This window comes from Lonchura striata, chromosome 7, assembly GCF_046129695.1.
Source record: "Lonchura striata isolate bLonStr1 chromosome 7, bLonStr1.mat, whole genome shotgun sequence".
NCBI lineage: Eukaryota > Metazoa > Chordata > Aves > Passeriformes > Estrildidae > Lonchura > Lonchura striata.
This window is the reverse complement of record NC_134609.1, coordinates 5,420,681-5,446,006: the sequence shown is the minus strand read 5'-3', so window position 1 is coordinate 5,446,006 and position 25,326 is coordinate 5,420,681. Positions and strand designations below refer to the sequence as shown.

General features: G+C 37.6%; 1 protein-coding gene across 4 annotated transcripts in view; it reads left to right on the top strand.

Moving 5' to 3' along the window:
• The window catches only part of GRID1 (glutamate ionotropic receptor delta type subunit 1), a 486,950-nt gene that overhangs the window by 357,612 nt on the left and 104,012 nt on the right, over window positions 1-25,326 (top strand). For all 4 annotated transcript variants that reach the window (XM_031505170.2, XM_077784530.1, XM_077784531.1 and 1 more), the window contains exons 5-6: window positions 9,412-9,465; window positions 21,456-21,629. In XM_031505170.2, coding sequence (XP_031361030.2) covers window positions 9,412-9,465; window positions 21,456-21,629 — 228 coding nt within the window. The remainder of the gene's footprint in view (window positions 1-9,411; window positions 9,466-21,455; window positions 21,630-25,326) is intronic.

Sequence of the window (25,326 nt, the reverse complement as noted above, 5' to 3'; positions counted from 1 at the left end):
ATCAGAACAATGTATGAGGCTTTTGAAGGGGGGAATTAGGAATGTGTAAGTTGTGTTTCTACTGTTTGATGTTAGGTGTACATCAGGTAAGAAATTTGCATCTTTAATGGAAGAGTTACCGTGTGCTGTTTATACCTGCAAAATGATCAGACTCTGGGAACCTCTTTGCAAAGTCTACATAGCTGAACTCGCAGTGCAGGCTGGAGCTGGAGTTTAAGCTGCTGCTCTGAGCAGAGCTGAGAAAGCACAGTGAATGGGGTGGTGGTATGCACTGAGAGTCTTGTCCCCTGACTGTGGAACAGCCCATTACAAGGACCCAGAGCAATCCTCCATGCTGAAAATGGGGATTCTTTGTCCAGTGTCTGTGCCTGAAAAAACATTTTCAACCTTCAGACCAACGTCCAGTCAATCCCCTGTAGGCATTCCAAACAGAAGACTTTAACTACTATATTGTTTCAATGAAAATTTCTTCTGTTTTTGGAAGATAGGTAGAGAATTAAATCAAACCTCCCACCCCCCCGCCCCCCCCCAAAAAAAAACCCAAAAAAACAACAACAAAGCCAACCTCCCTGTGCTGGGAAGTTCTGATGAATTATGGTTTATTCTTTGGAGTGTGACTAAGGTGTACAGTTCTCAGCAAAACATGACAAAATCTTTGTCTCTAAAAAGCAGAGGCTTTTAAATCAAATATAGATGTACAAACCTGTTATTTAAAAAAAAAAAAAAAAAAAGCCAAGTCAAAGTGAGCAAAAATTAGTTATTCTTTTAAAAGGATTCATTGGGTCTTCAAATTTAACTTGGCATGTGGCTGTGGTAAAATTTTAAGTGCCATATTTCTGGGAGGTTTTGTTCCTTAGTTACCATTAGATTCATGTCATTATGAAAATGTTGCTTTCTGACAGCTGTGCAATTATCCGGTGTCACTACTGTGCCATGTAGTTAAATGGTCAGCAGTTACCATGTTTATAAACACTGTGTGACATTTGAGCTTTGAAGAGTACATTCTTACTGAATGCTCTTGGAAGAGTTCCATGTGCAGTATTTTTATGCATTGTTCAGTGGAATGTGCACTAAATGGAATGGCAGTGGAGATTGACTGTAATAAGCATTACGTATGAAATGGGAATCAGATTAAACAGAAATCCCAGTGCATTACATTGAAATGATTAAGGCTAAAATGATAGGCAGTGTCACGTATATTACAGCAGTTACTCAAGAACAGTACAGCTGTGTAGCTCGAGGAAGTTTCAGCAGTCTTCTCACAATCTTCCTGTAGTTTTCTTCGTCTCCAGTATTTCTCTTGATTAACATTTACCCTTTTATGTAGGTTTCCTTCAGTGTATTTTTTTCAATCAACTATGACCTAAGTAACAGGCAACTGTTGCAGTACAAATTTTAAATTGTACATTGTTGTCTGTTATCAAATTATATTGATACATGCAAAATATCAGGTACACCTTCTAATCAGCATTCATCAACTCCAGGGGTCTGTGCTAAAAGCGGGTGAAGATTTGGGTCAAATTTACTCCTCTTTGTATGACATCTCTTTTTAACAACCAAATATGGGGTTCAGTTGTGAATGGTATTTGGGAGTTTGCTCAGGGATGTATTTTATTTTCTTCCTCTTTTTTTTCCCCCTTTTTTTTTTTCCTTCCCACCCTTCTCTTACTTTTCTTCCCCACACCATTAGGCTGAATTGTTTATCTTGTGAAGGAACTGAGACAAGAGGTCAAGACAGGACCATCACATAATGGTTGGACAGAACAGAAATTAAATATTCCAGAGTTTGTGGGGAGCAAGAATCCTGGGGAGCTGATTCAGACTAATGAGAGTATAGAGATCTTCATTACTGATTTAGACTCTCTTTTGTGGGAATTTCAGGCTGAACATGCCATGTTTGTAGTCTTGTGTTAATGGAGGAGCCTGGAATGGTTAAAATGCCACCAGATCTCGTGATAGCCTCTCAGTTATTACTTGAGCTTCATCAGGACCACAGAGGGAAGAACAGCTTTTCTCAGTAGTGCAGTTCTGCAGAAGTATCAGGCTTTATGTTTTAATGTAATAGTGCATAACTTGAAAAAAGGTCCCTGCTGAGAGAGGGCCATCAGTAATGTGTTTATAGAGTGTAGACCAAGAATGAAGTCATGCACATGGAAAAAATATAAAAAAATGTGGATGCTAAAGGCATGCTATGCTTGTGGCTCATTAATGGCTTGTAGGGAGCTCCTGTGTACCAGGAACTGGTACAGAACTGGCAGCTTCTGGTGTAAGTGTGGTAAAATGAATTCCATCACTGGCACAAAGTGTGGTGATCAGGGAAACACAGGTGAGCCTGATCAGTTCTTTGGAAAAAATATGTACATAGTTCTGGGAATAAGTTCAGAAAGAAGGAAGAATATGGAATTTTTGGCAACATCTTTTTATTAAAATTCACATTGATGGAAAATGAAGTTCAGTTAGAAAGGGACAGTTTCAGTGAATTTTCTATCTGCAAAAATACATAATGGAAACACTTTAAATTCCCCTATTACTGCTTAGAGAAGAAAAAATTCATATTTATTTTTGAAATTATATTTAGAAATTTTATTTAATCTGTATTAAATAATAAAAATAAACCTACAGACTTGATCCAGTTTACTGAACTATCTTAGTTTTATTAAGTTTTATCTAGAGTCGGGATGTTGTACTGGAAATTTTTGTTTTAACATCTGTTCTAATGGTACCGTTAACAATTAAACTGTAGAAAAAGTATCAGTTTGGAGTGCTCTTTAGTATGCTATAAAAATGATATTATTTATATATTAATGTATTTATTGTGGCTAGTAATGCTTACTTCATTTTTAGTCTAATAATGCTTTTCTGGAGATACTGAGCCAAGAGGTATTTATTTAAAATACAAAGGTTAGAAGGTTCTAGGGAAGTACAAAAATCTCAGTCACTGAGTCACTTTCTGTGAAGTGCTGTTACCCATTCAAGTCACACCTGGACAAGGTCTGCACTATTTTAATTGAAGAGGTTTCTAAATATAACTTTGGTATCTAGGGGATATAGAATGAACCCATCTGTTCTACCAAAATTGACTTTTCATATCTGCTATCTTAACTTATTTGTATCCAAGACATACACAAAGCTTCTCAGATAAACAGGTGCACTTTGATATTGTCCAATTAATTACTGTCAGTTGCATTGCAGTGGAAACTTGGTCTGTAGCCCTTCTTTGGGATCAAAACTAGTTTCCTGATTTTTACGATGTTTTCCTGGACATTTAAATCAAGAACAAAGCTATTTTTTAAAATCTAAATCTATCTCCTGCAATGAAACCTGGCAGCTGCTCCTAAGTTTGACTCGGGTGACAAAATGATATACAGAAGATAGTGACTTTTTTTTCTTCTTTGCTGCAGTTTCACTACAGGAGATTTCAAATGGTTCTAAATTTTTTTTTCTTATTTTTTTGTGGATGGGAGAAAGAAAACACAGTAGGCAAATCATTTCTCTAAAGATGTGAAGGGAAATGGAAAAAAGGAACTCCTTTTGGAAGCAAACTTGCTTGGGATAAGAGCTAGAAAAAAATTTCTTTTGAAACCTATTCAGGGGCAAATTTAAATTGAGCAGGTGATGAATTAAAGGGACTGATCCCTTATGAAAGATTTGCGAAGAGCTGAGACTTAGACATGACTACTTCCCCAAGTCCTCCTTTGCTCACACCTTCTTTATGAATAATAATTAAAAATAAGTTTAAAAGAGTAAAGGATGAGTTTACCTGTCGTTGTCGTGCTGTTCTCTAGGAAGAACTCGGCTCTTCTGCAGGCTGTTTGCTCAGATGCTCCAGGGGCAGCAGTTCTGTGCCTGGGTTTGCTCTCAGTGCTGAGGGAGGTATTTGGGAGCCTGAGCCTGAAGTGGCAGCCCTTGGCACGACAAGGGGCCCGGGGGCTTGTGGCCGGCCAGCTGAGGGACACTGAGGGACATGGCAGAAGATAATGACCCGACTGCCTCTTCTTACACTGGGAGGGGATAAAACCCAGGGGTTCCTTCGTCTGTGGTCGCCTGAGATGCACAAGCTCGAGCTGTTATTTTGTTATTGTACCAAGATGAAATAATTAAAAGGTTTGGGATGCTCGAGACACTACCGTGTGTCCTGGGATTGAGGCAGTAAGGAAACCTGCTCTGCGTGGGGCGGTGTGAAGGGGCATCTGTCCCTCAGCGGTCACTCGGGTGCTGCTGGCAGCCTCGGGGGTCCTGGATGCTCAGACAGGGAAGTTTCCCTCACACAGCAGCCTGGGGCTGCCATGATCTGTCTGCATGGCGGGGGTCTGCAGCTGTGGAGGAGGAGGAGCTTTGTAAGAGATGAGGCCCGGAGCTGTGGTGGAGGGACGATGGGTGACACGGAGCACTCACTGCAGTGCAGGTGCATCTGCTCCCTGGTGACAGCTGTAATTAGTCATGGCTTCGTGCCTTGTTTTCAGCTGGCATAGAGTTAATTTTTCTTCCTAGTTGCTGTTCAGTGCTGTGTTTTGTATTCACTGTGAGAGCAGCACTGCTAACACGCTGATGTTGTAGCTGCTAAGGGGCTCTCACTCCAAATCAAGGGCTTTGCAGTTCCCTTGCTCTGCCCGTGAGGAGGTGCACGAGGAGCCAGGAGGGACCATGGTGAGGACATGGGCCCAAAGTAGCCAAAGGCACATTCCACAGCACAGAGCATTGTGCCCAGTATAGAACTGTGGAGAGTTGGCTGGGAGCACTGGTGGCTGCTCAGGAATGGGCTGGGCATTGGTTAGCAGGTGGGGAGCAGCTGTATTGTACATCATTGTCTTTCTAGGGCTTATTTTTCTATGTCTTTTTTTTCTGTCCTTTTTCATGACAGTTATTTTTCCAAGATTTTTGTTTTTGTTGTTGTTATTAAGCTGTTCTTATCTCAACCCACAGGTTTTACCTTTTTTTTTTTTTTTTTTTTTTTTTTTTTTTTTTTTTTTCCTGATTCTATTCCCTATTCCACTGGGAGAGGTGAGGGAGGTGAGCAACTTGCTGCATGGTACTTAGTTGCTGGCTGGGGTTAAACTGTTGAAGTTTGCAAGAGATTTGGTTTTGAGTTCTTGCAGTGACTCTTAAGACACCATTTTCAAATTATTTTCTGTGAACTCCCCAGTTTTCCCTCTGCTTTGTTTTTTTTGTTGTAGAAAGCTTTGATGCTCTTTATCCTCACCATTAAGTTACAGGATGTGCAAGTAATAACTTTTGCTACTTTGGTATCCCTCCTAGCAAAACAGTTAGGTGTTTTTTTATATCATGGATTTCAGGGTGGCAACCTTTGTTTCCAAAAATTGAGACACAACAGGAACATCTGTGTTTGCCATCTGCAAGACATTTCTTTCTAGGATCCCAGGGCTGCTTACAGGGCTTCCAGACATTCCTACTGCCTGTTCCCCTGGGTGCACAGGGAGGAGACAACAGGTTTGTAACTATAACGCTGCTGCATGTAATTCTGAACTCCTCAGCACATCCTGCTGTCACTGAACACAGCCTGCCCAGGTCTGTTTGAACTCCCAGCATCTCCTCTCAGTTGTGTCCAGCCACTCATCCCTGCATCCCTTTTTATGCAGCCTGCTTTTTGCTGTTAACAGCAAGGTGCTGACCCTGGCAAAGCAGCCAGGTATTGTGGAAAAGAGCCTTCCCTATTACTGGCCAGCCATTATATGCTTGGAGAGGTTTTCAGTTTTAGATTTTTTGAGAAGGTCAAGAAAGGATTGTTTCTTTTTTCCCCACCACTCTGTGGAATTATTTTGGAACATAGCAGTATTACTGCTTACTTTCCTAACTTCTTTTAATCCTGCAACTGCCATTAGATCAGCTAATGAGCTGAGTTACTTTTTTCATAAGGGCAATGTAGATATTTGTTTTACACTGTATTACAATAAAAATTGTCATGGATTATTGGCAGTAAATTATTTTAAGTTATATATTTAAAAATAAACAAAACTACATTTGTGAAACTATCTTTGGATTATTTTTCATGAAGCCTTTTACTCTTTTATCAGTGTTGCTATGAGATCTGAAATCTTAACGCTTGTATTTTGATTTTCAGTTTCTTCCTTTTTCATTTCTATTGCAAATGCTTACTATTGAGAAATTAAACAGTTTCCTGCATTCACTGCTCCCCTGCCTGATTCTGACAGCATTGTTTATATGTTGTCACTTGTAGTGGTCCACTGAGTGAATTACAATTCTCTTGTTTGGGTTCTGCATTTTACATTTGGCTCTTGAAAGGTAGCTGGGGAGGAAGAAAGGCACAGTCTCAAATCTAATTTTTTTCCAAATTTTTAGAATTTATTTGCTACTCTGAGATAAAACAAATGAAAGATGGATGCTCCTTAATTTCCATTGTGCTGTTTATCTCAAAAGCAGATTTTCTATTTGATAGAAACATTTTGAAGCGCTACTCCCAAGTGCCACGTAGACCCCATCTACATAGAAAGTATAAAAAGAACTAGGACATTTTACTCCTATAGTCATAATTTTTCCATACAAAACTACAGCATACTTTAACCTGTAAATCCTTCCCTATCTTTCCCTAATAGATGGCAATACTTTTACTCAGGCACAGTGATCTCACAAATTCATAGCCAACTTTCTTTTTATAGGGTCCATTTATCAAGTAGGATGGAATAAGTCCTTCAAGGATGTTTCATAGACAGTTTGTTTTCCTTTTGAATGGATGGACACAATCTCAAGCAATTGGCAAGATCCTGAACAGCTTGAATAATTAAAAATGGGTGACCATAATTTCCCAAGTATCTTTTTCCTTTTTAAAGTAAAAAAACCTCACTAAGTTATGAACATTAAATTCTTTCTTATTTGAGAATTCTCAAAACATTTCCTTATGATAACACAGGTCTCCAGGACCTTGCTTTTCACACTACTTAACTTTATGAGCCTCTGGCAATAGACTGGTGATATCAGAAAGTTGAAACCTAAGAGCAGTTTGTCAATAGGGCTTTTTAAAAGATTTTTTTGGGTTGCAAGCCTGTAAATATGGTACAAAATGCAGGAAGTTTCAACTCCCTCCCAGCACGTTTTCATTTCGAGTAGCAGTTCAGGCTATTCTGAACAGAAGATATTTAGAGCCATTTAGACTTGACTACCTACGGTGATGTTTCTAAATACATTTCAAGCTATTAGAATGCAGAGCCATTGGCTCTGTAGGAGGAGCGCTGAGTGGTCTGGCACTCTGATGACTAAAGATAAACTCTTTAACAGCCTAAATTTAGGCACCTCATTTTAAAAACTTTGGCCCAGATATGTGAACCCAGAAGAATGAGATTCGATCATTCATTTCAAATTCCCTGGCTCTTGCGTCTCCCCAGACTGAGCATTTATTCATACAAATTGCTCACTGTTGCAGATGAATCACTAAATGTAGCCAGTGCAATAACTCTGCACCTGAGCATTATTTAATTCTGCTTTGCTAATGCTAGCAGCACTTTGCTCTTTCTCTGTATGTTACAGCACCTGGCTGCTTTGGCTTTGTCTGGATATATCTGGGAGGTGAATAGGGAGAAAATGTACACATTTTTGCCCTCCTGTTCATCACTACTATCTTTCCTAAGAGCTGCTGCTCCTCAGGTGGTCAGCCTCATGATCTTCTCAGTGTAAAAGAAACGCAAGGGAGGCAATTACCAAGGGGATAATGCTCTTCAGGATGAAAAGAATTACTGTGGTCTGTGTTGATTTTCCTCTTTTGATGAGTTTGCAGTTTCTCTTGGGATTTTTGTCTCTTTAAAGGAGTATTTCAGCTTTGGAACATGAGAAATAGGTGGAGGTATGTGTGTTGCTCACAATTTTCTCTTGTGTGGGCTACACAAATGAGCAAAATTTTAAAACACAGTTCCTTAGGCAAGCAATTGGTACCTTTTTTAAGGACATGGTGTAAGCTAAGATTAATGTTAAAGATGCTGGTGTTGGCTCCTTAGTGAAGCTTTACTTCATATTTTTGAAGGAATCAGATATCCCTTAGCCTATATTAAGGATGGATCTCTTTGTCATTCCGCTGCAGCCTTAGAAGTCGTGGGCGTTTATTCTAAGCCAGTCATCTGTAGTCAGTGTCATAAGAGAAGGTGATTCATCCCATCTGACACTAAATATCTGAGAGGCTTATTATGCAAATGTGTTCTGAAGAGGAAGGTGGTTGATGATGTTTCTGCTCAGCCCAGTGCTACAGTCCATAGAGCCTCTGAATACCACTGCAGTCTTTTTTGACATGCTGTGGAAATTATCCAGGTTAAAAACTAGTAACTGGAAGTATTTTGTTCATTTGTATTTGTTTGCGTTTTTTTTAAACTGGGCTCATTTCAATGATTCATAGGGCCATTTATAACAGAGAGATAAGAATATCTGTTCAATAAATGGGGTCATACTAGCACAGAAGAAAGAAGTGGTTGAAGGCAGGAACATTCAAAACTGTGTAATGAACTGCCTCCTGAAATACATGTTCACCGTTTTATTAGGAGAGATGCACACACTGCAGTAATTGTTTAACCATGTATTAAGTAGGACATTAACAATATCACTGGCAGTGTAGTTACATCTCTCCATGCTTGCTATCACTTTATTAGACTATTAAATATCTTGAAGTGAGCTTATCTATGTCAAACAAGGGGACACTTAGGAACTTCTATGTTTATTGTGAGAGCCTTCAATTGAGGTTCTCTCTCAGTACTAGTAGCACAGTTTTCCCCAGTTTTAGCTTCCCAGTGGGTTATATATGTATGGATAAATATGCAAACTGCTGAGATGAGATGTTTCTTTATAATATGTAGTGATTATCCAGCTTCATACCATGAAGACAGTAACATAACCATACAAATCATAACTTTGTCTTGAGCCTTATGTAAATATGAGAAGATGAACTCTTATATAAATATGTGAGCTTCACTTGAGCATCTCACTGTGCTGTTTTTAATTACCTAGGTTAGCTAACAGATAAACTATCAGAGGTGTAATGAGCCAGAGACAATATATTTTGGGAGGCATATTGAAAATAAACCCAGCTGAGTAGGATGCATTAGATATATCAAGGAGAAGTTAGATCTCCTGAACTGCATGTTCTGTGCAGTTATTCATCACAGGATCCCTTGTGCTGATGTACCACCCTGCCCCAGTGTGCTTTTGTGGCACATGGCCACGGTCAGGGTACTTTGGTTTAGGAACTGAAGTCAGGGAAAGGTGGCTGCCACCAATTAGTTACTGTTCCATGAAGCAGCAGAGGAAGAGATGAAAAGAATTATACTGAAACAATGTCAGTAGCAATGAAAACAATAAAAACGAGCTTTATAGTACATTTTTAATATAAGTTCTTTCTGGAATATATTTTCCATGTTTTATTTATTTTTATTATTATGTTTCTTTTTATTTTTGTAGGCTGTGGAAACCAACCTTGCATCAAAGGATAGTCACTGGGTCTATGTAAATGAGGTAAGAAAGTCAAAAGAGAAAACACAGCTTGCTACATTCCCTCATCACCATCTTTTGTTTCATATATTTTGACACACCAAACAGCATACATGTAGCATTTTTGCTTTCTGAATGGCACAAGGTTCAAACTCTGTGGTGTCATTGCTTGTCTGTCTTAGTTGAATTGGCAGAGGTTGAACACCAGAGGTCAAGATAAAGCTACCAATATACCTCAGAGCAGCTGGGAGACTTGCTTTTACCTTCCTGCTTGCACTATTTGATTAGCTGTCTAGGATACAGAGAATATCTCAAAAGAAATCTCAAAACACAGGCATGTCTCTGGCAGAAGCTCACCCTCCAGTGCTGTGAATGCCTGCACACAGATGCCAGGAAAGAGTCAGAGTCCTTGTGAGCTCAGACCATTCAAATCTGTATTTACATGACACACAGGCTTTCTCTAGTGCAGAACTGTGTTGGTGTATTGGCCAACAGCCAAAATAACTTAAATTTAAAGTGTAATGTTTCTGTCTGCAGCAAATGGGATCCTGTCCTGCTACAATGATTATTTATTTTACCTTAGTGCCATGATGCCCTAATGGGAATCTATTCAGATTCTTATTTCAAAAGCAATGAAATGTTGTACCATATATAGTAACTTAAAAATCACAGATAAATGGCAGTAGTTTATAAATTCCTTGTTTTAATAATGATTTATTTAAAGATAGCAAAATATATAATTTAAAAAGAACAGTGTTCACTGTCTTATTTTTATATTATAAATACATAGCCTTTAATTTAGTAGCCAATTTCTTTGTTAATTTCTTCCTCCTTTCTTTGCACCTAGCTAATAATTTTGGATAGGCAGCTTTTAATAGTAACTATAAAAAATTGTATTGTATGATATTAGACAGGCTCTGTAATTAAATAGGGGTTAGGGAAAGTGAGTGAAATCCCTGCTTGTAAAGGCTTTATAAATTCTTTCTAGCCCTTTTTACATTTAAGTACCTCCTGGTTTGTCAGCTGCTGTAATGACCCACTACAAAACATCAGCAAGATGCCCAGAGAGTCAGTGTTTATATTCACATAAAGATAATACAGTGCATATTTTCTTAAACATTTATAGAGAGGGAGTGTTTGTGAATTTTTTACTGCTTCTATTATTGTTCAGATGTTAAAATTCACTTCATGAAGCCTGAATCTGTAACATCGTGATAAAAGCCTTCAGCACTCATGCACTAATGTGTGCACACTCGTACGCACACAAATCAAACAGGGTGTCAGTTCTGCTTCTCTTTTGGAAGCTTTTGGTTTTTTCTCCTTTGTGGTTAAAGACTGGGTAGGGAAACTATGAGAGCAGCATGTGGATTTAGAGTATAAATTTGTAGTGAAAAATATCAGTGCACATAATTTATAAATATCTCAAAATGTAATTCAGTCCAAACAAACAGAGAAGCTTTTCAGATTTATAAAACTTTGGAGAATTCTTTGCAGGCAAAAGGAAGAGGAAATGTCATGGCTGTCCTTTCTTTAACAGAAGTGTTGGGGTTTGTGTGTGTGCTTAAAGCTACTGTCAGAAGGTGCATTGAGCATCTCCATGGGTACATCTGTAGAAATTATAGAGGTTCCTCCCCTCATGCTAGCAAGAGGACAGACTGATTAAGCTTTCCATGTTCATGTTGCCAATTAGTGTTAGTGAGGACTGCATGAATATTTGATGGGAAAAATGATGCTGATTCTTATTATGATTTGTGGAATGCAATTAACTTTTAATTCCCAGGAGTCAAATCAGCTCTTTCTGATGTGTTTCCATGAGAGCAGGAGTGGACCAAAACCTTAGCCAGTCCTTTTTTTTGTCCTGGGCAGACTGAGGACCTTACACTTCCCAGTTCATCTTCTGATCTAATGACCCCATTGCAAGGAAAGAGAGATGTAGGTCTGACTGATTAAAGGGGCAGCAGCAGTATGAGAACACAGGGTTATTTTTTTCCATGGAAGTTCCTTGTATAAAGAACACTGGATTGTAAACAGGCTTTTCAGTTCTTTTGGTCTTCAGGGAACCGTTGAAGGGCTTTGGACAGCTTGGGCTACTGAAATCTGCTGACCCAGAGCACCTTACAGTGTGCTCTGTCTCCCACCTCTCATCAAGCCAATGAGACCTGAAATTTGGACTTACCTTGCCATAGGAAGCATGACTATATAGCATGGCATGATTTTAATAAGAGATTTTATTATCTTCTTACTTTAATTAAATCTACTTTACTCTTTCTGCACTTACAATCTGATAAAAATTCTGGTTTTGGTTGTTTTTTTTTTGTTTGTTTGGTTTTTGTTTTGTTTTTTTTTTTGTGTTTTTTGTTTTTTTTTTCCCTTGTGTGTCTTCCCTTGTGGTAGAATAGGAGTTAAGTTTTTGAGGTGGAACAAATTTTATCACTTAAATTTTGTTAGATAAGAAAGATCACCAAGCTTTGGATGAGCTAACTTTAAATCTATATGGCTGGTAATTACACAGCAAATGAACACACAGCTGGACTGATAAAATCCTGTTTGCTAGTTTTCAATAACCCAGGTCTGTGCTGAAATATCTGTTCAGTTTGGATGTCATTGCTGGTGAGAAAGGACTTGGTCATCTTTAGAAAAAGGCTGGTTAATTGGGAGTTAAATTTATTGCATGGGGTTGGAAGGCTGAAACATTACCTGGCAGGTTTTCTAGGTTAAGAGAATACACAGGGATGGGTCTTTTCAGGCAGTATCATGCCCTCATATGTCCTCTTTGAAGCCAAAGCCATAAAAAACTTACTGCTTAAAATATATATGTATATTTGTGTGTCCACTTTTCTGGTTTCAAAAAGGTTATGTTTCAATCCTGCTGTCAAAAACTGTCAAAAGTAGTGGAAATTAGAAGGGGAAAAAAATAAAAGTACTCCTTAATACCCACCCTTTTTTTGAGTTCTATTTCATCATCTGCACTTTTTGTTTTTATTAATCTAGAAAGGCTAAATCATCTCCTGCTTTCATTTAGGTAGTGATTCTACCTAAATTCTGGGTTAAACATGCCAGGTAGCTTTTTAAAAGCAAGAACACTTTTGATTCTTTTATAAATCTGTGTAAAAGCAAGCTCTTCCAAATGATGACTACTGCATGCTTAGCTGTGTCTCCAGAATAGTCCAAAACACTTCATTATGATTGACTGTGTGGGGAGTTGTAAATGACTTGCAGTTTTGGAAGATCTGTTAGAACCTATCTGGTGTGCTGCTTGAACCTTTGCTGTTTATACCTTTGATGGTTGAAGTGACCCACCAGCTTTGATAGACATGTGCTGCTTCTTCTTTTGGCAAGACTGGCACAGTTACAGATGGCCCTTGTTTTTTTGATGTTTATTTCCCCCTTTTTTTCCTAGTTTTCTTTATTATTTTTATTTTTCTCACTTTTCTTTCTCTTTCATACCTGGCATTAAGCATCTCTGTTGGCTCCTCATGACATTTTTCATTCTTCCCTTCTCCTTTTCTACCTTTTCTGATAAAATGCTGTGCCTTGCCCAGGGCATGTGTCTTTGGGAGAGGTACAAGAGAAATACTTGAAACTGAATTTGGAAGTTGTTGTACCAGGAACAGTGCTCCAGGAGCTTGTGTCTGCTTCTTTATTAGCAGCAGCAGTAGGTCTGGGAATAGAAAAAGAGATAGAAACCATATTTCCCTTTTTATGGGATGTTGCATGGTTTTAAAATTGTCTCCATTCCAATGGTAAAGAAAAGATAAATTATTCTGGAAAATGGAATATTGAACAAAAATATAATAAAATTAAACACAGTATTTTATTCCCTCATATCAGTATATTTAATTCTAATTCCAAGTTTCTAAACATTCACTATTTTTACAAGTAAATCAGTACAAAAAGCAATGAACTGCTCTTCCTGGTAGTGGAATGGTACAGAATTTGTCAGATAATTCAAATTAGTTTTTTCACTATTAAGACATAATTTCTTTAATTTCTTTCTTAACTTCTTTTTTATTCAGTAGTTTAATCAAAAACTGTAACACATGGTCAGGCAAAGCACAAGACTACTCATTGATATAGGGGAACACTTTTTGTGAAGGGCAGGTAGGGATGAAAAAAAGGCAATGTACTGTTAAATGTCAAAAAACATCTGTACCCGCTCTGAAGCTGAGGAGAGGTGAGGGACAAACTTTTACCTGGAAATATGCAGAAGACACTGAGAAAGACTGTTTTTGAAAGTGGTTTTTTTTTTTTTTTTTGACAGAAATGCCTCAAAGACAAGAAATTAAAATAACGGAAGATTTTAATTTCCTTGTCAGTGGAGAAAATAGGATTGGGATACAGACAGAGCTTCACAAATTTCCTTTGATTGACGTTATCTGTACATGTTTAAAATGTTAAGGCAGCCTTCAGTTCAGATTTCATTATGGCTGAGGAAGAATGGGCTAAGGAAGACAGAAGATAATTGGTATGAAAGTGATCATGACATGGTAACATGAACTTTTTGGAGAAGAGGGAGAGGTGGGAGAAGGACCATGGGGACAATGGACATCAAAAGATTTTCCAACTTCACGGCTTTGGGAAACTAGTAATGCTTTTGGAAAGATAACACAATAAGTAAAGGGTGGCTAAAGAACTGTGGGATTGTCTGAAGATGAAGGCATAGCAAGGTTTCTTTAAGGTGACAGTGGGTTATCTTCACAAAACTTGAAATCAGAGATGAATTCTAAAGAAAAAGTAATTTTAGAAAAGGGCTAGGGAAGAGTGTAAAGGAGCAACAAAGTAAGGGATTATAAAATAAGGCTGTGTTGCAAAATGACTCATACCAGGGATCATGAAAAGTAATAAAAAAAGTTTATATATAGCAGAAGATAAAGTGAGATGTGATTACTTGAAAAATGGGGGTTTAATGTTTTTACTTAGTTTCCCAATTCTGACTTTATTGAGACTATTAATTATGACCAGACTGTTAAAAACACCTTGTTGTAGTTCCAGTTGTTTTAGATGAATTTGAAGCACTCCACTAGGTTAGATTTAATATAGAGAAGTGCTTTTGCTTGTGGCTACAAAATGAGGTATAGGTGGTGAGCATCTTCAGGAGCAGCTTAGAATCCTTGTGCATAAAAGCCAGAATGTGAATCAGTGCTGTTGTGGTCCTGCTGAGTTAGCAAATGTAGTCCTCAGATATGATACCAGAAACATCCATTGTAAGATAAGGGAGGCAATTATTTTGCTCTGTTTGACATCAGCTTGACTTTGTTGGAACAGTATTGCAAATTTTGGGCAAAACACTTTAAAACAGAACAAGGCATGCAGAACAATGTTGAAAATGTAGAGGAAAGCACTTAGTGTGATAAAAGCTTGGTAAAAAATAAGCTATGTATAAAGGCTGAAAAACTTGGGTACAAACATAACAAGAATATGATTACATCTTCAATCTGGAAATATAAGGGAAATACAATTTAATCTTCTGCAGTGGAAATTAGATCTAGTATTGGAAAATGGTTTATGATCCAAGTATCAGAGTGTATAGGAAAAACTTCCTAGGTTACCTTTTTCCATCCCATCATCTGTCTCTTTTCACACCTAGTTCTGCTCTTCTTTTTTATTCTTCATTTTCCAGCATCCTACTCACATTATATAAATTGGCTAAATAATTTCAGTGTCAGTATGGAAAGTCAAATACAACAGTGTTTTGATTGCCACTGGGTATTTTCTGATCTGTACCTTCTGCTCTAAGTCTATCCATGTAATTTTTTTCAATGTGGTTATGATAGTGACAGTTTATGCAAAGAGTCACTGCATGTATTTCTTACTGAACCATTTATTCAGTACTTTTGGTGGTAAACATGAATGTATGGGATCTGTGACTCATGGTTGATTTCCAGCCATCACAGAGCTCCATCCTTCTTTGTCTAGTGAATAAGCTGGAATGACTGTGTTTGATTAAATTCTGTCAGCCAAATCCACCCTTGGGGCCACCTCGGTGATTTGACTTAGCCAGGGATGAACTGAGCATCATGTTTCCTGGTATCAGTCATTTGTAATGGAGGATTATGTTGTAATTGTGTCTGGTTAGAAGAATGGATAGATTCTTCTATTGGATAGAAGAATGCTTAGTAATAAATTACTTGTACTATGAATGTTTTAAAAATAGATGTAATTGTAAGGTGTAAAAAGTAAGTCTGAAAGCTAAAGATTAGAGCTCCCTCTTGACTACAGTTTTCCTTTGTTGCTTTTACATTACATTGATTTCATTGATTCGGATCAATCCACATCAGAGCAGATACAAAGGAGCATTTGTCATTAACACAAATTAACGTCTTTTTTGGTTTTAGAATCACCACATTCTGTGCCATATGGACTAACAAATGCTGAAATTCAATATTCACTTCTAAGTTCTCAAACTGCGACCATGGCAATAGTGGGGAGAACTGGTAGAAATTTCATTTTATTAGTTTTTAACTGTCTAAAAGATCAGATAGTCTCTAGAAAAGAATGAACTATGGGGTAAAGAAGTCCTTGTAGGTTAAGTGCCAGCCCCTGTGGGTATTTCCCATTGCATAATGGTTTAAGAAGTGAGGAGGTGTTCACAGGGTCTGCTCAGTGGGTGACTGAATTTCTGTATTCCTGTGTTTCAACATACAGTTTAATGCTCTGCAGAGTAACTTGAATCTCTGGTTTAAAATGGGCTCATTTCTTTATATCTTAGAAAAAGTTGTGCTGTTATTTTTCCCATTTAAAAGCAAATAAACAAAAACCAACAGCTTACACTGCAACATTGTGAGGTGCATAGCAGAAAGGTAAGTTGTATGACCCGTGCAAAAAGATGGCTTTTTTTGTATATAGCATGTGGAAAACCAGTTGATACTCATGTACTAACCTGGGGCTAGTAAGGAATAACTGGGGCTTTTAAAAAATCATCAGTAGCTTTTACAGTACTAAGTAAAACCATGCTTAAAAAAAAAAGTCAGCGACCAGTTTTTTATTGGTGGAAATCTGTTTTCAATAAGAAATCTGAAACAAATAGCTGTAGAAATAGAATATTAAACAAATTCCAAGTCCATAGGAAAGCAAAGTATTCAGTAGTAAAAAAACTCCTGAAATTCTTGTGAGCTTTAATTAAAAGAATAAAACTAAACTCTGATTAACACCCAGAAAAAGTTGCTTTTGAACATTTTTGCTTTTCAATCCTCAATAAAGATCCTCATTTGAAGAAAATTTGAGTCAGTAAGCACAGAGAAACTACTAAAGCAAATGTAGCTCTAATGTATTTGGCTGAATTCTTCCCAACTGTGATGATATTTGTCAGAAAAGCCCTCCTAGCTGAGAAAAAGAAGGGAAAAGTGATGTGGGAAGAAAAGTTCTTGGAATTTTTTTTTGCTGGAAAAGAAATAAAAAATTTTGGAAATATAGCAAGAGTAGACAATTCATCAGAGAAGCCTTAGACAAGAAGTTAGAGTGCTAAGGGACTTGGGGAACTCTGGGCCATGTGGAGATGACATTGTCCTCATCACTTGAATACCAGTCAAAAATTTTAGACAGCAGTTGACCTTATTCTTCCTTTTTGGACAGATGATGCTTTCCAAATGATGCTGGTGGTGCTGCCAGTAGATGAATTTATAGATCTTCAGTGGACAGATAAAACTTGCCCAAGCTCAGCCCCGGTGATCTGTCAGAGCATAGTGCAGAAAAATGGCTATTGATGCTTTTCCTTTCCCCTCTCAGAACATTCACTCAGAACATCTTTCTGCTAATCCTTCTCTGGAGTCAAGCTCAATTCTTTTTTCTGCTGTTTTCGTAGGTCCCTCTTCACCACTGTTTCATTGTCTATAGGGGGCAGTTTTCTATATGAGGGACAAGATAGTGTCTCATCAACCCCCTGGTGTGATGTATTTCTTACTTTCCATTTCCATCCTGCACTTTGGTTGCTTCTGCCAAGATTTGTTTTCTTTCCTTTCACCACATCAGACATGCCCAGTATGTCTGTAGGTACTGCTGGTCCTCTTGATTTGAGAATCAAATGGCTTCTCAGCTGTCATCTGGGCACTTCTTTATTATTTTCCTTTATAAAATATTTTCTGAAAGCTGAGAAAAATGAGCAGAAAATAGAATAGTAATTATCAGATAAAGTCTAGCTCAGCAAGATACTTTTTTTCCCCAAGGGTAACATGTAGGAAGGTGTAAGATAATGAATATTGAGCAGAGTTTTCTTAACACATGGCTGTAGAGCAATGTTGGGAAGGCTTACTTTGGGAGAAACAAAAACCTTATGAATGCAGTGGTTTTTCTTCACTTTTTTTGGAGAATATTTTTCCAGAAATGCCTATGTTATATTCATTTTGGGCGGCCCACACTTAGTCCCCATGCAAATTGTTGTGGCCTATTTTTGCATGAGTAGAGCCAGGACTGGGGTCCTGCTCACTTTTTCTCTTCATATTGAAATGCCTAATCTTATTTTCTTTGTTTCATTTTAAAGCACTAGTCTGTGTAATGATATCTGTGTTTACTTTGATAACAAGAAGTTAGTAGGTTCTTAACACTTCCCTATATCTTACTTTTTCTTGGAAAAGTTCAGACCTTTTAATAATCATTTATGAATGCAAGTGGGGCAAACATTCTAAGATATTCTTAAATTGTACAAAAATACAGAGTATAAAAGTTTAAAAATAGAATAAAATACAAAGAACACAATGTAGAAATTTTGGAAGATTTAGGAAATGACACATTTCAATGCAAAATGTAGCAATTTGCAATTACAATTTATTCTAATTGTATTCCAGGTACTCTATATTTATTACTTGCCTAAGGAAATCTGATGTCTCTCTTTTTGGCTGCAATCTTTAACACTGCAGCATTTATATTTATTTATTTATTTATTTATTTATTCCCACAAAAATCAGTGGGTTTTCTTTTTCTGACAACTGCTTGAAAGTTATACATAGACTTGAAACAGTACTGGATATGTAGTTGCATCATGTCCAAAGAAATTTGTAGTGTTTAGAACTGGCCTGATTCTAATGCTGTGGAATTACACAGAAAGAGTCTCAGTCAGCTAGGAACAAGGTCATAGATGAGCTTTGATGAGTTGATTTATCAGTGAATAATAATAATAATAATTTTTTTCCACACTAATGTCAATGGTTTGATATATATAATATCAATGGGTTTTTTGTTTGCTTTGTCCAGCTTTTACTATCATTTTGTGTGTATTCCACCCTTCCCCCCAAGAGACTTTTTTAGTATGGAATAATATTTTGTTAAATCAGGTCTTTTACTGTATAGGCACTCACTATGATCTGAGAAAGACATCTGGACAATCAGTGCAGAGTCCTTATATCTGGAAATAGAGCTAATTAAATTAAATTAGGATTACATCCCTGTAGAGACTTTTAGGAGCATTGGGTAAAAAGAAGTGAGGTGTAGTACTGGATGTGTGGGAGGACAGTGAGGATGGGAACTGGACAGGTGATTGTGCACAGATCATTAGAATTCATTCATTGTATTACAATGTCTGTTCATTGTATTAGAACATTTTCTGTGGTAAGATAAGTGGATGGTGTTTTCTCTTTAAAGGATTAATCTTTTTATTTATGTATATGTGTGTGTATATATGTGTGTGTTTCTTCATGTGGGATGCAGAGAGGCCAGCAATATTTAAATATTGAATAAATCTACCTACAGTGTAAGCTGTGGTGAATCTTCTCGAAAAATAGCTAATTGAATGATATTTTCAGGATTTTCAACAAGTGTTAATTTATAGATGTAAACAGTGCATTGAGGGGAGTTAGAATAACCCATCAAACAGTATTGATACTACTGAAAAAATCCAAATAAATCTCTAGCTTGTCTCCACAAGCATCCTTGTTTTCACTGCTTTTCTGTTTAATCCTCCAGTTTTCTCGGGGATACATTTTCTGGAAATATGTTTCAGTTCTTTAAATTATTAATGTCATTAAAAATTATAATTTTCTGTCATTACCTCTAGGAAAATAGAGATTGTAATGTGAAACATAATTGTCTCATTTTGCGATTTGTGTTACGATAGTTGAGCACAACTAAAGCAGATTTAAGTATTCCCCTGAGCAATATGACGTGGTAGTGCAAACTAACTGAAGTTCTGTGTGTGCAGATAAATAAACAGATAAACTAATTCCACAATTTGACCAATATTTGTGTTTCTGAGACATCTTTGAAAGGCTGTGCATCGCTTAGAGGGGACACAAAGTGTTTGTGGTGAGAGCTGAACTGAAGGTTTGGATGATGTACGATTATTTTATTTTTGGTTTTCAGCCATTTGGTCTGAGTGTGCCTGCCAAGGGATGCAGCCTAGCAGGTTATAAGTTAAAGCTATGCCATCAAATTGTCACTCCCTCAGATTTCAGCCTAGAGGTGTGTTTTAACACCCCTCAGATCCACAGAGGAGAAATCTTGGGGAGTCTGTAGAGCTTGAGGGTCTGCTACATTGTCTCCTTGTAAGGCTAGAAAATGCTGCCCAGCATTTTTTATTAAGCCTCAAAATCTTTGTCTTCCATAAGAATATTTTCTTTTCTGGTTTACAGTTTTCATGCCACACCAGTTGGTCTGTCATTAATGCAATGAATTTCACCTTCTGCAAAGTTAAAAATCCATGTTCCTACGATAAAAAGGGAAATTGGCAAAGAAGAGCTAAATTGAGCCAAGGTACAATACTAGTCAACCATAGCAAGTAATTATTATAACCCCATGGTCATTTCACTCACAGCTTGACAGAGAAAATGGCAAGAAAACAAAATAATTTTTTGTTGAATGTTAAATGTCCAAGGCCAGGCTCACTTCTGCTGATGATGCATCACAAGGTGTGGGCCCTGTTGACCAAGTACCTGCAGCAACACGAGGAATTTGCAGCCCCCTGAGCTGCCAGGGGCTGAGAGAGCCCTGTGCAGGCTGGGCACTGGGCTGGCCCAGCTGTGCAGCCAGGGCAGTGCAGCTGTGCTGGGGACCAGCTGATGTGATCTGCAGGTGCTGCTGGTGGCCCTGGTGAGGAGCTGGGATGTACAGCAGGTGCCTGGGGGGTGAGTGCAGGCAGCAGTTAGATCTGTGATTCTCTGTGCCTTTCCTCCCAGTGAGCTCCTGCCAGGACAAAAACATCAAAAGCTGCCCCTTTGTTATGATTTCAGGAGTAGCTAAGCATGTGATTTTCAAACTGGGGTAAAAAGCGAGGTTTTGCTTTTGTTTCTTTCTTTAAACACAAAATGTGTAAAGCATGGAGTGGAGCTGGCTTCAGCCTCCCTATAAGATGCAGGCCCAGGATGGATTAGGAGACGGGGGTATGTGAAGGTCTGCAGAGAAGCTTTAGAAATTGTGAAGCCTGGAAAGAAAAGCAGTCTGTCCTTGAGATCTCCTTATGTCTTCTCCCAAATTATTCTTGTGCACAAAGTGATGTTCCTAAATATGTCAGACCCCTCCATAAAGTTTCTTCTATTTTTTTATTACCTAATACAGACAACCTCAAAAGACTTCCTTGAGTCATTATCAGGATTAGTCTGCAGAAATGATCTACTGTACTTATGGGAAAAGTGCTTTCTTGTAATGTTGTTCACAGGTGAAAGAGCCATATTTCCTAAAGACTGTTATGTTTTTCGATTGTTATTTTGTCCTGAGGATATAGTGAGGTTCTAGTCTGTCAAACAAAAGGTCTTTCTATATAAATTTCATTTCAAGGCTTTTTGGTTTTTTTAAGAAATCTATTGAGTCCATTTTGCTGCTTTCCTTTGAGGAGATATATCTGTAAAATTCTAGTATTGCCAAGATGGATAGTACTGTGTTAGGCTATTTTCTTTTGTTTAAGATGTTGTATAAAAAAATAGCATTATTGTTATTAAATACAAAATAACATTTGGTGTAGACTAAGCATGTGAATCTGTAAAATATTTCTCCTATTGCCTTTTAAAAAAATCTTTTAGCTAATAATGAAAGAAATACATACAATATCAGGACAAACATATGTTTTTAAATGACTGTGTCTTCATTCACAGGAAATCACTGATAATGAAATACTAGAGTTGGTGCATAGTGCTCTGGGGAGGATGACAGTTATCCGGCAGATTTTCCCTCTGGCAAGGGACAACAACCAGAGGTGCATGAGGAACAACCACCGAATATCATCCCTGCTGTGTGATCCACAGGAAGGCTATCTTCAGATGCTGCAGGTCAGTAACTGTGCACAGCAGAAAAAAATCCATCTTAAGAATTTTCCATGGGACAGTTTTCTGTGGCTGTATTAACTCAGAGGAGGAAGGAAATGAGCACAGATAAATGTGATCTGGTCAATGTTTCTTGACGTTATTAATTTATTTTATTTCCCAATGCTGAGTGATTTAGGTGTGATGTTATGTCCATGAAGTACCAGCAAGTGGTTGCATAACTCAGAGCTGATTTCTCTTAAGAGTCTTTTTATATTTGAGAAGATTGTGCCATTATAGGCCTGTGGTATTACTGCTTGCTTATTTTATTTATGCTTATTAGACATCTGTTGTGAAAGAGTTAATCTGGGAGGATAATAGAACTCTGATAGGTATTGGGCTGCAGAGCATTTAATATTTATGTAATGGACTGAATCAAGCTGATGTATTCAGTCTGTCCCTTTTCAATAGTCTCAGAAATCTCCAGGAGCTGCTAATTGTCTGAATGTGTAAAATATGCACTGCTAGCTCAAGTTTCAGGTTTTGGTAACACATCTGACTCTGGTGTTAGCAACATCTTGACATTTCTTGGCAATTTCTCCCAGATATCAGATTTTTTCTTCCAGTAACATAAATATTATTTAATAGGTGCTATTTCCATTGATAGTGCAATAATTCAGAAACAAAGGCCTTGGACTTTCAATGGGACTTGTGTATTTTGGTTTATTTTAGACACAGTTAAAAATCTCATTTGTATCACTATTGAAGGTGTTGGATATAGCTATAAACTGCAATGAGACATAGAATATAAACTCACTTAAAACCATTTAATTGCAAACTTAGTTTTAAACTAAGATGGGTTGAGTGAGGTGGGCTGTCAGTGGTTGAGCCTGTGGGCTGTCTAGTGTGGGTGTGAGTGGTGGAGTGATGGTGAAGGGGCTTGGTTAGTCCTGGGGAGGAGCTGTCACCAGCCAAGGCTGGTCAGGAGGATATGTGGGGTCAGGACTCCTGCAAGATGGAATCCTGTCCTGGCTTGGAAGAGTTTCAGTCGAGGCAAGACAGGGAGAGTGTCAGGAAGGGAAGTGGATTAAGATTTCCCAAGGTGTAGGGGTGTTAATTTTACTTATTTGCACCCTACTAAAAGGTTGTAGCTGCAGAGAGTGAAATCCTTTAAGGGGCAGATATGAACAGTTCCTCCTTGAAGAGAAGCTCTGCTGTCTCAGGTTCTGCCTAGCCATAGCAAAGTTTGGGAAAAGCCAAACACACCCCTTGTAGCTCTGAGCGTGGCTGTATTCTTTCTGCACAGGGGAAAGTCAGTGTCTGTCTTGGCTGAGAAAGAAAAGACACTTTTGATCTTTATTAGTAACTGAGGTATGCTGTAATGAGAACAAAGGCTGCTCATTTCAGAGGATCAAAGCAATTTCCAGTATGATGAAAAATTATCTATGCTGCACCAACAAATCACTCATTGGGGAATAATCTTCCATTACAGCAGGATTTTGAGTATTGCTGCCTATGCTGGTTTATGCATAATCTAATTCAGAGACTCATCTGAAGGACTATGACAGGCCAGTGAGCAAGCTCTAATTTGCAAATTTGCAAACTGGTAACTGGGAGCTGGTTTGCTAACACCAGCAGCCTCATGTCCTGTTACTACATTTCATTGATAAGGATCTTTTGATAAGGATCATCTTCCTGCTGGTTTCCAGATGTGGATTTTGGGAAATAAAAAATTCTCACTTTCTATCTTCCAGAAATATTATACCACCTTAGAAACTGTCTTTGAGAGAATGGTATGGTAATGTTATGCTTTGCCCATTAGTTCCTTCTCTGTGAACTTAAAAACAAGAAAGATAAAGAAATGCAGAGGTAAAATATTTTTGGCAGCTGATTCCGTAACTTTCATGTCCAATTGCATTGGCATGAAAGAGGGCACATGTGAGAGCTCTCCAAATTAACTGTCCCCAGTATATTTTTAAGTGTCTGTAGATTGAATACAGGATGATTTTGTCATGTGCAATTATACCTGAAGTGTTCCATAGCTGCATTTATTTTTCATAGGTTTTGCCAAAATATCTTATGTAACACCTTGTGGACATACAGCTCACATTAATTTAAGTGTGACTGACATATTATTAATGGTCCTGTAATTCAGGTACTTGCAATTTTCTTCTTCCTTTTCCCTGCTTAAAAAAAATAGTGGTGACCTTTTGCTGTACAGAAGTACATAACTGAATTACCCCTGCTGCCAGAGGCTAGAGGAGCTCCAAGCTCCATGTCAGGCTGCATGAATCCACCAGAGGCACTGACCGCCTGCCAGCACTGAGTCTTTGTGTTCCTTTGAAGTACTTTGATTAACACCACAGTTTGGAAATCCCTGCCTCATTCTCCCTTGGGCAGGCTCATATTAATAATTGTTTGTTGTCAAGGTAACTTACCAGCTATTGTTGGTTAATTATTTATTTCATGACTTTGAAGAAGAATAAGCTAATCTCTGTCAACGTCTAGCTGTAGTATTTTTCTAGGGGAGAATTTAGCACTTTTAGCAAGCTAGTGAAGAAAGAAACATTTACGTCATGGATTATTAACTTTGTTCTGGTGAAATTAATGAAAATCTTTTTGGAACAATTTTGTTCTCTGTGTCTTTAGTACTATATCCTGGAAGGTTGTTTTTCAGTGGGTGATCATCCCGGTTTGGCATTCTGACAAGCCTTTTAAAGATCAGGCTGTTCTGCAAGCTCATCCAAAAACTCATCTGTTCTGAATGCTTTGTGGAAATCCAATCTTATTCTATCAACCCACTTGTCAAAATTTTGCTCACACCCTTATTTCTTGCACGTATAATATACTCCTCTGGGTTTCTGCTTCAAGTGGAAAAAAAGCTTTATAAAGTTTCCTGTCTTGACCATTTTATTTGACATCAGAGGAGTGCATTTCTCTCTGTCTATTCTTCAGGTAGGATTTTTTTGTGTCCATCTCATTTACTTTTTCTAAAGGGAAAAGACACAACTTAGAACTTGCTTTCTTCCATTTGTCATTGGTATCCTGTGGTTTGGGCCATCATTGTTGTCAGTGTTGCCTCATCTGGAGAGAAAGCACTGAAACACTTCAGGATTTGTAGTCCTAACCAGACCTAGTATGTATCCTCACATGGCATTTGAATGGTATTTAGTCATATAATTGCTATTAAACTTGTTAGATTATTTCAGAATTTTTCTTACAGAATCAATTTGAAAAACTTCTGCTGCATAATTTGCTTCTTTCCGAAATATTTCTCTTGAAGTATTAGTTTTGATGGCACTCTAAAAACTTGATTTTTGATGAAGGTATTTTTTTCATTGATGAGGTTATTCACAATGCATTCATAAATTCAAAATCTGATTTTTTTTATTTATGTTTTTTTTAAGAAAGATTTCTCTTTAGAAATGTAATTACCATTAGTTTATTTTTGCCTTTGCTTAACATTTATGTAGTTGATGAGTTCAATCCATGTAAGATTCTAAAGATATTAAAATATATTACAGGGACACAGTGTATCTGAAATCATTTAACAAGACCCAAAATACATAGTAGAATTGAAAAGGCAAAAAGAAAAAAATCACAAAATTCATGAGGTTATTCCTGATTGAGAGTCCAATCTCTCTTCTGAGGAACTATTCCAGGCATTGCTTGGACATATTTGAGGAGATGTTGAGAAGTGTGGGAGGGAATTCATTGAAAGAGC